This window comes from Amblyraja radiata, chromosome 37 (assembly GCF_010909765.2).
Source record: "Amblyraja radiata isolate CabotCenter1 chromosome 37, sAmbRad1.1.pri, whole genome shotgun sequence".
NCBI lineage: Eukaryota > Metazoa > Chordata > Chondrichthyes > Rajiformes > Rajidae > Amblyraja > Amblyraja radiata.
This window is the reverse complement of record NC_045992.1, coordinates 7045205-7058894: the sequence shown is the minus strand read 5'-3', so window position 1 is coordinate 7058894 and position 13690 is coordinate 7045205. Positions and strand designations below refer to the sequence as shown.

Here is a 13690-nt window from a genome sequence, read left to right as displayed (position 1 = left end):
ATAGAAATACAAGTCTCTCTGATCTTCAGCATTCTCTTGTCTGCTGTTGCTGCTGCGTGACACTGCTTGCCTGATCACTTGTCACAACTTGTTAGAACTTCCTTTGTCTGTGCAGTTTCTCAGTTTGGTGGGCTGTCAGCATTGAAGATAAGAAAAATGTGATGCTTCTGGGTGCGATGCAAAGCTTTAAATTTTCGAAGCTCTGTGTGGCGAAGGATCGCATTGGGAAATAAGATGTAAAGATTAGAATGCAGTTGCCTCGTCATTCACTTCCCAACCCCACCCATTGCTCTCCCTCCAACTCCATCCCATCTTTCAGTTCTTTTCTTTGATTAATTCCCAAGGTCTTGGCCAGCTTGGAACTCCAAATCAACACTGCTTTTAGTTTAGAGATACTGTATGGTAACAGGCCCTTCTGCCCACCAAGTCCACGCTGACCATCGCTTGCCCCTTCACACTAGTTCTATGTTTTGCCACTTTCCCATCCGCTCCCTGCACACCTTTCCAGAGGACAATCAACCTTCAAACCTGCACGTCTTTGGAGTGTGAGAGGAAACCAGAGCACCTGGAGGAACCCCATACAGTCACAGGGAGAACGTGCAAACGCCACATGGACAGCACCCGTAGTCAGGGTCGAACCCAGGTCTCTGGCACTAAGGCAGCAACCCTTGCTAAGGGCAGCCACCGGGACAGCACCCGAGGCCAGAATCGAACCGGGGTCTCTGGTGCGATGAGGCAGCAACTCTACCAGCTGCACCACTGTGCCATCACCATGTTGAGCCAGTTCGCAATTGGTTTAATGTGCTGATGGGTGTCTACCCTATGAGCGTGACCCCCACCTTGACTCAGACTCTGCGGATGTGAAAGGCACAGATCTGTCCTGAAATCATGTAATGGAGAGACACACACTGGCGCATGTTCCCCATGGGTTGATGTCAGGATGTGAAAGGCCATTATTTAAAATCAGGAATGTTACAAGTTTTTAATATTTTGGGTGGCGCAGCGGTGGAATTGCTGCCTTACAGCACCAGAGACCCGGGTTTGATCCTAGCTACGGGTGCTGTCTGTACAGAGTCTGTACAGAGTCTGTACATTCTCTTCATGACCTGCGTGGGTTTTCTCCAGGATCTCCGGTTTCCTCCCACACTCCAAAGACGTGCAGGTTTGCAGGTTAATTGGCTCGGTATAATTGTAAATTGTCCCTAGTGTGCGGAGGGTAGTGTTAGTGTACGGGGATCGCTGGTCGGCGCGGACTCGGTGAGCTGCAGGGCCCGTTTCCGCGCTGTATCTCTAAACTAAACTAAATAAATTACAGTGATTGAAATTTCAACAGTTTTTACATTGAAATAGAAAACAGAACCAAATGTAGACCATGTAGTCCTTTGAAACTGCCCCACCTTTCATTACGGTTGTAGTTCATCACCTCTCTCACAGCACAGTGGCTGGCACTATATCAGGCTCTGCTGTAAGGCAGGGTAGGGCGACCACTATGCCAGTAGTAGTGAAAGCGTACTCTGCAGAGACGGACATTTCTGAGGCTGCAAACAAGACTCCAGGATGGTGTGGTGCTTCCCTGTTGCCAAGGTCAAAGTTGTCTCAGAGTCAGGACATTCTGAAATGAGCGGGTGAGCACCGACTCACTGAGTTACTCCATCACTGTGTTTTTATCTTCCAGACCAGCCTGCAAGGAATACATGTGTCAGAAGGAACTGCAGATGCTGGTTTAAACCCAAGATAGACACAAAAAGCTGGAGTAACTCAGAGTGTCTCTGGAGAAAAGGAATAGATGGCGTTTTGGGTGAAGAAGGATCTCGACCTGAAACGTCACCTATTCCTTTTCTCCACAGATGCAGTCTGACCCTCTGAGTTACGCCAGCTTTTTGTGTCAATGCAAGGAATACAGTTCCTTGTGTGTGCAAGTTCAGGAAGTTTAATATCACATCCAAAAGATGCCTCTTTCCACCAATGTGCGCTCCCTCAGTTCAGCCGACTAAATTAACCACTTGTGTCATTGGTGTCTTCAACCCATGGTCTTCATGTCTTCACCCAGATATGAAGACTCCAGTCTTCATGTCTGGAGATCAGACATCGTCCCCTGCTTAGCCACCACCAACAACTCCAAAGATAGACACAAAAAAGCTGGAGTAACTCAGCGGGACAGGCAGCATCTCTGGAGAGAAGGAATGGGTGACATTTCGGGTCGAGACCCTTCTTCAGACTAAAGTCAAGTCAAGTCACTTTTATTTATATAGCACATTTAAAAAAACAACTCTCGTTGGCCAAAGTGCTTTGCATTGGTGGAGGTACTAACGTTATATAACAGTGGTTCATAGATTAAGTACATAAAGAAGGGTCTCAACCCAAAACGTCACCGCTTCCTTATCTCCAGAGATGCTGCCTGTCCCGTTGAATTACTCCAGCTTTTAGTGTCCAGCTTTGGTTAAAACCATCATCTGCAGTTCCTTCCCACAACAACATGTCCAACCTTGAACTGCGATGTTTTGGGCCGTCAGATTCAGTTGGAATCTCGAGAGCTGGGACTCTTTCCCCTCTCACTGAGTGCAGGTGGGGAAGCAGGAGGCAGATGTTTGCCTCCAGCTATACGCCTGTCACGCAAAAATAATAAGCCTAAAGAAAGGAAATAACTCTCTGAACGGTTTTCACAAGTATTACCATAAATACACAACACAGTGAAACAGAAGGGTCATTATTCTTAAGCCTTTGTCACAATGTAATTACATGCAATGGTTAAAAATAGCTCCCTGTTTTGTTAAGACCACAAACTGCATGCTAATAGTGGAATCACAGAAGCATGACTTGCACTGCAAGATGTTCTGCCTGTTGAAAAATCTCATCGTTCCACAAAATACTTTGAGTGAAGCTCAACGAATGGGATTTAATTTAATCCCTCACCTCTGCGACAGCTCTGCTCTGAAATAAGTGGCTTCTTACAAATTTCTCTCCAGTCATTTTTTGTTGTTGTAAAGAACGACTGCACTTTTTGTTTCTTCTGATCTCCGTGATACAACCAGTGAGCAAGAAGAGACCTGGTCCTAGTCTGTTTTGAATCTGTTCTGAAACTATCCACAAAGGACAGTGTAATGAAGGATTAGCCTTGTTATAGCGTCAGGTATCATCTCAGAAGATCCAAGGTACTTTAATGCCAATGAAAGGTTTTCAACATAACAGACGAACATGTCGGGGAGGCTCAGCAGGTCAGGCAGCATCTGTGGAGAGGGTGCTTCAGGTCAATGACTTCCCGTCAGAATAGGAGAGGTGAGAGGCAGGATTACAGTGTTGATGGGGGAGGAGGAAACGTAGAGAATATGTGCGAAAGACCAAGAATGTTCAGGTGGCCCAACTGCTGGGTACCGTCTGAAGTAGAGTGATGAATTCTCATCAATCATTGCCGATATGTGTGTGGACTGGTGGAGTGGAGGGGGGAACATTTCCAAAGTGCGCTCCATGTAGGAATTGCAGAGGCCAATTTGCTCTCTCAACCTGGTTTGCATTTGGGTTTATTCTTGTAGCATGTACCGAGGAGCAGTGAAAAGCTTTCTTTTACATGCTAACAAATCAGGTAATACTACACATAAGTACAATCAGCCCCAACTAAAGTATAACAACAGCAGCTTTATACAAATTAATCATCCACCTTTGATGGTGTTGAAGGAAAATATATTTGCCTGGTCATTTGGCCTCACTCCCCACTATTCCTAAATATTGGAACACGATCATTTCTATCCAGTGAATGTAGGAAAGATAGACCCAAAGTGCTGGAGTAACTCAGCGGATCTGGCAGCATCTCTGGAGAAAAGGATGGGTGCCGTTTCGGGTCAAAACCCTTCTTCAGACTCTTCAGACCCACCCTCTTTCTCCAGAGATGCTGCCTGACCTGCTGAGTTGCTGACCAGCATGTTTTGTTCATCTTCAGTATAAAGCAGCTTCTGCAGTTCCTTTCTACACAGTGAATCTAGGGACTTGATTTAATGTCTCATCTGAAAGGTGACAATGAAACAATAGTCATTTCACCATCCTGGTGTTAGCCTGTAGTTGTGCTCAAGGTGTTGGAGCAAACTTTAATCCATTAAACTGCCTGACTCCGTTCCCGGAGGTTTTTGTCAGTCTCCCTACCTACTTCCACTACCTGCAACCTCCGGCAACCACCTGCAACCTCTGGGAACCGCACGGAAACCTTGGGTGGGGCGCAAAGTCTCCAGAGGTTTCCGTTCAGGTTTCCTAAGTGGGACAGGGGCATTACTGGGTGTCTGCTAACATCCAATCCTATGAGCCTGATATTTGCAAATGAAGGAATTACAAGCTTAATACTTTATTTTACAAAAACAGCCACCTCTGCAAACAGTTAGGAATGTGAATGATGTGGTGGCCTTTTTTGCATTCAGGTTGATCTACAAGAGAAATATTGTTCGATCTTATTGGACTTTAACGAGACAACATCTGCGTACAATTTGTTCTTCACACCTGATTCACTGGATGAATTCACTGTACACAATGGAGTCAGTGCAGCATAGATTCACTGGATGAATTCTAGAATTGTTGGCTGGGTCTGTACTCATTGAGAGGTGATCTTGATTCCAATAAGATTAGGAGAGAGATTGATAGGGAAGCTGCTCGGGGACTGAGTCTGGAACCAGGTCGTAGTAGGTTTAGGAGTTGGACATGTAGGGACTTGGATGAGAAGAATCTTTTCATTCAGAGCACTGTGATGCTCGAGAGTATCTTATCCAATGGTTGGTGGGTACTTGATTTTCAAGTATACTCAAAGCTGAGACTGATCGACGTTTGAACGTAGGGCTTCAAGGGATTTGAGGATTTGATGGGAAAACGAAGTTGATCAACTGTGATCTTATGATGGAACAGGTTCAAATCCTTCTTCAACTTGTTTCCTTACAAATGTAAATGCTTTGGCAGTGGTGGCTGGTTTTTTTTTAAAGGAAGTCTTAAGCTTGTAATTCCCTCATTTGCAAACATCAGGCTCATAGGATTGAATGTTAGCAGTCACCCAGGAGTTGCATTCACCCTTTTGACTGCAACTAATGCAGTTCCGTGAGATCAGGACAAAGAGAGGAACATCTATCCTCTGTATATGAGGAAGATATTTCCAGCCTTTCAAGGTTCCTGTTTCACATCAACCAACATGTTCTAGTTAACTGTGTGGAATGCTCTGTGTATGGATCAGCTACAGATGACATTTGATTGTCCTCTTGAATTGATGCTGTTAATTACAACCAAGAAATGATTATCTGTGCCTGTAGTGGGCAAGTGTTTAATGTGCCCTTATGACAGTACTCTCCTATAATTTTAATTAAAAATGTTCAAAAATCAATGGTTCTGTCTCTGGAGATGTATTTAATAGTGAAGCAGGCAATTAATTTATTACGGAGTCAAACAAATTTAAATTATCTGTTGCTGATGAGGATAAATCGAAAACTTGAAAAAATAAAGCTACTGTTGTAATCTCCAGTATGAAGAAGGATCCTGACCCGAAATGTTGCCTGTCCCATTCCGTTCACATACGCTGCCTGACCTGCTGAGTACCTCCAACACTGTGGGTTTTACTCAATCTACTGTTGTGTTAGAATTCAGGCCTGATCATCTTTCTCAAGTGGAGACCAGCAATAATCTTCCTCGTTGCCTTTCTGTTTTCCAGTTGTGATCGTCACCAAGCCCATTGACTTTGAGCAGGTACCAGGAGGGTTCATCTACCTGACTGTCATGGCCAAAGATGCTGGGACCCCACCTTTCCATAGTACAGTACCTGTGATTGTCGAAGTCTTTGTAAGTATGCATCAGCCCATATTGTTACTGCTTCTAGCACTTGTGGCAATGCAGGTTAGTTCTGGGCAAAGATACTAGAGGAGCAAGTTAGACCACTCCTACAAAATCCAATGGACTGACGTGTAGTACGCAACGGAATGTCACTTACGCCATTTTAGGAATAAGACCCCGACCTCCGTTATGCCTCTCGCAGTTTATATCTTTGGTTGTGGGAAGTGGGAGGGATCTGTGGTGGCCTTGCTATCACTAAATAATCTACCGTGGGATCTTAGTGCCAATATCAGATGGGGGAAAACGAGATTTCCATTCATGTAGCACGTTGCACAAATCCAGTAAAGTGTTATAAAATATAAACAGAATATACTGGAAGTGTTCAACAGTTCAGGCAACATCTGTGGAAAGATTAACAGAGTTCAAGGGCTGCCGGAAATTGGAGAAGTCAATGTTCAAGCCGCTGGGGTGCAGACTGCCCAAGTGGAATATGAGGTGCTGCTCCTCCAATAGCCCTTGCTGTCTCCTCCCCTTCCCCACGCTCCCTCAGCCCTCTGGCTCCTCCTCTTCCTTTCTTCTTCCCGCCCCCCACACTGCATCTGCAGTTCCTTCTTGAACATTAATTGGCATTGGTTTGGTTTATTATTGTCACATGCGCCAAAGTTCAGGAAAACTGCAGGTGCCGAGAAAGGGCCTCATACCTGAAGGAGTTTCCCTTTCCACAGATGCTGCCTGACCTGCTGAATGTTTCCACCATTTTCTGTTTTTTGTCACAGATTTCCAGAATCTGCATTTTTAAGAATGTCATAAAGCATCGACACAGGGAAGCATCCAAACTACGTATCAGGACAGTTCGCAAGCAAAAACTATAGATAAAGAATCCAAAAGAGTGGTCAAAGGGATGTGTTTTTCAAAGAGCGTCTTGTAAGGGCAAGGAGAAGTTGGGAGTTTTGGATCTTCTTATCGAGTCCACACACAAGATTAGAAGTTGTTCAGCCAGAGCAGAACACACTTCTCAGCATCTGGACAATGGTGTCTGTCTTGTGCTTCTTGTGCGTGGTGGTGGAAAGATTGGTGGAAACAAGGTCGCGACGTGAACGCTCTTTCCTTGACCCCGGAGTCTTGGATGCTGGCAGCTGAAAGTAGGGTTTGTGGTGGTGGAGTAATTCAATCTGAGGATGGCCAATGGACCAGAAGTAGTGGCGCACTGTGTCATGGAATTGTAGGAGGCAAGAGATAAGGAGGGCTGAGACCAAAGAAAGGAGGGGAAATGGTTTTAAGAATTGAGGTAATGCTTGGTGGGTCAGCAAGTATGGGTGAACAGCACCTGGTGTGTGGTGGAGCTCATGCAGCTGGATTTTGAATGATTTGATGTTTAGGAGAATAGAACAAGGGAGGATATCAGGAGTGTTGGAATATCATGGTTAAAGGCGAGCTGAGGCAGGACGGGAGTTGGATATGTAGTCCATACATCATTGTAGGGTTGATTACAATCTCAAGGTTGTTGACAGTCTGGTGGTTGGTCCAACAAGTTGCCAAGAGGAGAGGTGTTGTCATTGACAGCGATCTGTCCAACATTTAGTTGAAAGGAATGTCTACTCCTTCATTATTCAGTCTCTGACAAACACAATGAGGTGTTAAGATGAATGGTGCTTCAGAATATTTTAAAACTAATTTTAGCTAATGATGAAGGACATGAACTGTAATTAGTATCGAATGTCAGAATTGCTGTAGTCATTTGGACACCAAGATCCCAGAAGCATTGAGATAATCTGACTAAGTTGTTTGAGGGGTGAATATTGGGCCTGCGCTTCTTCAAAATAGTGATCTTTTATACCACTCACTGTAAATTTGAGATTAGCATAGTATCACCGATTGAAACACAGTGACCATTTGCAGTCTCACTGTTGCAGCCTTTAAAGTATCTCAAATTAATACTTTGTGAAGGGTGACAAGTTAGTTTATTAATTTAGTTTAACGATACAGTGTAGAAACAGGCCCGTCAACCCAATGAGTCTGCACTGACCACTGATCCCCGAACACTAACACTATCCCACACACACTCGGGACAATTTATAATTTTATCAAACCAAACCAGTCCGTCTATGGAGTGTGGGAGAAAACCGGAGCACACGGAGAAAACCCATGCAGGTCACGGGGAGGATGTACAAACTCCGTTCAGACAGCACCTGTGGTCAGGGTTGAACCACGGTCTATGGCGCTGTGACGCAGCAACTCTACCGCTGCGCCACCGTGCCGCACTCCCTCGAGTTGTTGGGGCCCCGTTCAACAAACAGCAAGTTCACATCATAGAGTGCAAGTTGAATGTTTTTTAATTCCAAGAATTGTTTGTTGAGGAGGGGGAGTTGGTGTGAAGATGAGGCATTCACCCTGCTCACCTTGTGATATGTGAAATTCGACGCGTTCTCACGGAGCTCAGGTTCTTGTTGGCTCTGGTGTTGGAGGATCAGCTTTACAATAAAAAGTATTACAAATTCTCAGTTATCAGAACTTGACAACTCTGACAGTTTGGCGAATGTTAGACTCAGTCCAAATACCTGTCAGTGGTCTTGAACTCCCAAACCTCTGGCTCTGAGGCAAGTCTAGATTTCCCCACACTGTGAAGAGAGCCTCATTCAAAGATCACAGTGGTTAATAGCCTCGGGCAAGTTCGGAATGAGCTCATTTATTCCTGTGGATATCTGCAGTCTCGACTCCTACACAGTGATGTCCCAGAGCTATGTCTTGTCCACAGTGCACAAAAGACTGTTTGTAAACAAAGCAGGAATGAATCTTTGTAGGTTTTCCAATTATCATTTAATGAGGGGATGTTGCACAATTGTTTGAATAGAGCATGTGGCATTTGTAACTTATACACCTGGTAGCATTGTTCATAATGAGTTCACATTGCCATTGAAGTAGCATTGAAGGTGTCATGCAGTCATGATCTGGGATCTGATTACTAAACTTAGAAAGTCCATGGACCTTTGTTGCGACTTGGCCTATCACCAAAGCGAAATTCTAACTTTAAAATCTTGTGCTTGGTTTATCAATTATTGATTTTTTTAATTAATCTGCTGATGCTGGAAATCTGAAACAAAAACCCCAAAAAACACCTGGGGAAACATTCAACAGGTCAGTCAGTTGGGATTCTGATGCAGATCTGAATACCATGTCTACAGTTTAGTTTATTGTCACATGTAGACAAAAGTGCTGGAGAAATTCAGCGGGTGCAGCAGCATCTATGGAGCGAAGGAAATAGGCCCGAAACGTTGCCTATTTCCTTCGCTGCATAGATGCTGTTGCACCGGCTGAGTTTCTCCAGCACTTTTGTCTACCTTCGATTTTCCAGCATCTGCAGTTCCTACTTAAACGCTCATTGTCACGTGTACCGAGGTACAGTGAAAAGCTTTAGTTGCATGCTATCCAGTCAGCGGGAAGACAATACATGATTATCAGAAGAAGGGTCGCAACCCAAAATGTCCAGTCTGAAGAAGGGTCTCGACCCGAAATGTCACCTGTTCCTTTTCTCCAGAGACGCTGCCTGACCCGCTGAGTTACTCCAGCTATTTGTGTTTATCTACATGATTATCTTCTCTTAATAATAATTAAAAATAATTTTAAAAATTTAAATTAATAATTTTAAAATAATTATAATAATTATAATAATAATAATAATAATAATAATAATAATAATAATAATAATAATAATAAGTATAATAATAATAATAATAATAATAATAATAATAATAATAATAATAATAATAATAATAAAAAATAAATAAAATAATAAATACTTTATTGATCCCCTCAGGGAAAGTCAGATGCCCAGAAGCCCCCAACCAACAAACCCACACATTCAAAATGAACGCAGACAGAAAATACATAAAATACCATGTGGACACTTCCTGAGAGCAATAAATACTTAAAAAGACCAATTTAAAATAAAAGGGGGGGAAAAGCCACAAGTCCTCTCTGATCTACTAGCTATTTCCAACATTTTTTATATTTATTTTGTGCCATTTTATATTAAATAAGAAAAACAAAGTTAACATTTCAGATCAAAGACTCATCTTCAATCAATACGTCTGTCGCCCCCATTGCGGGCTGGACCTCTGTCTCAAGCCCCTCCACACTCTCCAGCTATGCTCCTTCATGGTTTAGTGGGTGCTGGAGCAGGGCTTCACTGTGAGATGGCACAGCTGGGTAATCTCAACGACTTTGCATAATTACCTGTTTACAGCAACTTGCCGCTTTATTGGTTCTTAATTTGAAAGTATGTTTTCAAAAGAAAATATGCCTGAGATGATTGCTTGAGATTAACCCAGGCACTGGCAGCTGGCAAAAGGAAATGTCAGCTGTCCATTTGACACTGCATGCAGTGACTGGAACATTCATTTATACGGGGCAATTACCTCTTTTCTAAGTGGCTCTGCTATCTCGTAGGTTCATACAACATGGAAATAACGTCCTTCGGCCCATTGAGTCCGTGGGTGGAGACTGGTCCTGATCACGATAGTCCCAATGCAGGGCAGCACGGTGGCACAGAGGTAGAGTTGCTGCCTTACAGCGCCAGAGACCCGGGTTCGATCCTGACTACGGGTGCTGTAGGTACGGAGTTTGTACCTTCACTCTGCCACTGCGTGGGTTTTCTCCGGGTGCTCCAGTTTCCACCCACACTCCGAAGACATAGAAACATAGAAAATAGGTGCAGGAGTAGGCCATTCGGCCCTTCGAGTCTGCACCGCCATTCGATATGATCATGGCTGATCATCCAACTCAGTATCCCATCCCTGCCTTCTCTCCATACCCCCTGATCCCTTCAGCCACAAGGGCCACATCTAACTCCCTCTTAAATATAGCCAATGAACTGGCCTCAACTACCTTCTGTGGCAGAGAATTCCACAGATTCACCACTCTCTGTGTAAAAAATGATTTTCTCATCTCGGTCGTAAAAGACTTCCCTCTTATCCTTAAACTGTGACCCCTAGTTCTGGACTTATGGGTTTGTAGGTTGATTGACTTCTGTAAAAAGTGTAAATTGTCCCCAATGTAGTATTAGTGTACGGTGTGATCGATGGTCGGCGCAGACTCGGTGGGCCAAAGGGCCTGTTTCCACGCTGCATCACTGAAGTCTAAAAGTCTATAGTGTGTGTGTCAACTATCATGCACCTATTCTCACTAATTCTACGTTATTCCAATATCATTCTTAACTCCCCTCATCCTTTCACTCACCCATGCTAGGGGAATGTTGAGCAGCCAATTAATTCATCGACCTGCATGCCTGGTTTAGTTGGTGTCAGGATTACTCACATTTTTCATATGGCCACCCTCCCAGATGTGCTGAGCTGAACCAAATGATAGCCCTCATCCAAAATGAGCACGGGATTTATGTCATAAGTGATAGGAGCAGAATTAGGCCATTCGGCCCTTCAAGTCTACTCCGCCATTCATTCATAGCTGATCTATCTCTCCCTCCAAACCCCATTCACCTGCCTTCTCCCCATAACCCCAACACCCGTACTAATCAAGAAACTATCTCTGCCTTATAAATATCCACTGACTTGGCCTCCACAGCCTTCTGTGGCAAAGAATTCCACAGTTCACCCCCTCTGACTAAAGAAATTCCTCCTCATCTCCTTCCTAAACGGACGTCCTTTAATTCTGAAGCTATGACCTCTGGACCGAGACTCCCCTAGTAGTGGAAACATCCGCTCCTCATCCACTCTATCCAGGCCTTTCACTATACGGCAAGTTTCAATGAGGCCCTTCCCCTCATCCTTGTAAACTCCGGCGAGTACAGGCCCAGTGCCGCCGAACGATCACCATATGTTATTGTTACTTTACCTGCTTTTGCATTTCAACAAGTGTTGACAAGGCTGCCACAGTGGGCAGACTATGTGTAATCACATGAGACTAACATCTCCAGTGATCTGTTTCAGAGAGATGCAGCCCTACACTGACTTTTGTTTAACCTTTTTAAATATTTACATTAAACAGCATTGACTGCCACCAGTTTTAAATAAAATTTACCAAATGCTGTTGAATATATAATATACAGACTGAAAGCATCACCACTCTACTGGAAATGCAATTGCATTTACAAAATAGAAAGGTATGGATGATTAATTTGACTCATAAACCAGGTAATAGAGAGCTGCAAATGTTAGTTGTAATTTGTAACTCCTTGATTGCTGGAGTTACATAGAAACATAGAAAATAGGTGCAGCAAGAGGCCATTCGGCCCTCCGAGCCAGCACCGCCATTCATTGTGATCATGGCTGATCATCCCCAATCAATAACCCGTGCCTGCCTTCTCCCCATATCCCTTGATTCCACAACCACAAGAAGTTGTCTCCTTGTTTTGTACGTGGAGAGAATGATGCACAGAGGGGTCTAAGTCCACAGCTCCCTGAGATTGGAAATACAGGTGAAATAGAGTACTCATAGTGCAGCTTTATACATTCTTGGTTAGGCTGCACTTGGAATATTGTCCTAATTTATATGCTGCAATAACCCAACATTTAAATTGGAACTTAATGCTTGTCCCATTCTAATTATGCCCACAAGTATTAGCCCTGCTGAAATTAAACACATGTAAAATATAAAATATTGTATTGTTTATGGTGCTAGGGAAAACTGGATAGAATATCCTCTCCGGTTATGCTTAACAAAGTAATAGACTTGCTTATGAGAAAAGGACTACCTATTTATTACGGAGACAAAATCTTTCACAGTGGGCACCTTTCATCCTCTGCAGGGTATCTTACAAATACAGCCTTTACAAGTTTAATGCTCCGTTATTTGGCATTGATGAATTCCAGAGCCATCACTTCCAACCGGCATCAGCTGATGAAATAGCAAATTGTGATGGGGATGCCTGGCTGTGCTTGTCAGCAGCTTTCAGACCAAGTGATGAAAATCGTGTCAGCTGAGAAAGTGTGTAAATAGCTTTAGCTCTGCTGATGCACCTGCCCCCTGGGTACAGATGGATGGGATAACACCATCTCAGAGCAGTGCAACTTAGAAAGTTTATTGAAAGTGAGAAAATGCTGAGAGTAAAATAAATGCCAAATGCGACAAACGTTATATTGCAAAATATGAAATGACTCATAGAAACATAGAAAATAGGTGCAGGATGAGACCATTCGGCCCTTCGAGCCAGCACCGCCATTCATTGTGATCATGGCTGATCGTCCCCAATCAATAACCCGTGCCTGCCTTCTCCCCATATCCCTTGATTCCACTAGCCCCCAGAGCTCTATCTAACTCTCTCTTAAATCCATCCAGTGATTTGGCCTCCACTGCCCTCTGTGGCAGGGAATTCCACAAATTCACAACTCTCTGGGTGAAGAAGTTTCTTCTCACCTCAGTCTTAAATGGCCTCCCCTTTATTCTAAGACTGTAGCCCCAGGTTCTGGACTCGCCCAACATTGGGAACATTTTTCCTGCATCTAGCTTGTCCAGTCCTGTTATAATTTTATATGTTTCTATAAGATATCCCCCTCATCCTTCTAAACTCCAGTGACTCATGATATAAAGTAGCACAGACTGTCATGTACAAAAATGTCTCTGGATCTTGCACAACCTGAAGGTAAGGATGATAATGTTTGAATTCAAGATGTTGGCAGAACTGGGGGCCAGTGTTAGTGAGCTTTGGGATGAGAAGTGAACAAGACTTGGAGTGAGTCCAACAGTGAGCAGCACAGCCTTGGGAGAAACTAACATGAATTAGTGATCGGAAGGAACTGCAGATGTTGGTTTAAATCGAGGATAGACAAAAAATGCTGGAGTAACTCAGGGGGGCAGGCAACATCGCTGGAGAGAAGGAATTGGTGTCTGAAAGGAATTCAGTCTGAAGAAGGGTCTCGATCTGAAACGTCACCCATTCCTTCTCTCC

At 43.8% G+C, this 13690-nt stretch overlaps 1 protein-coding gene across 2 annotated transcripts in view; it reads left to right on the top strand.

Moving 5' to 3' along the window:
* The window catches only part of cdh23 (cadherin related 23), a 556325-nt gene that overhangs the window by 314391 nt on the left and 228244 nt on the right, over window positions 1–13690 (top strand). For both annotated transcript variants that reach the window (XM_033012745.1, XM_033012744.1), the window contains exon 17: window positions 5672–5799. In XM_033012745.1, coding sequence (XP_032868636.1) covers window positions 5672–5799 — 128 coding nt within the window. The remainder of the gene's footprint in view (window positions 1–5671; window positions 5800–13690) is intronic.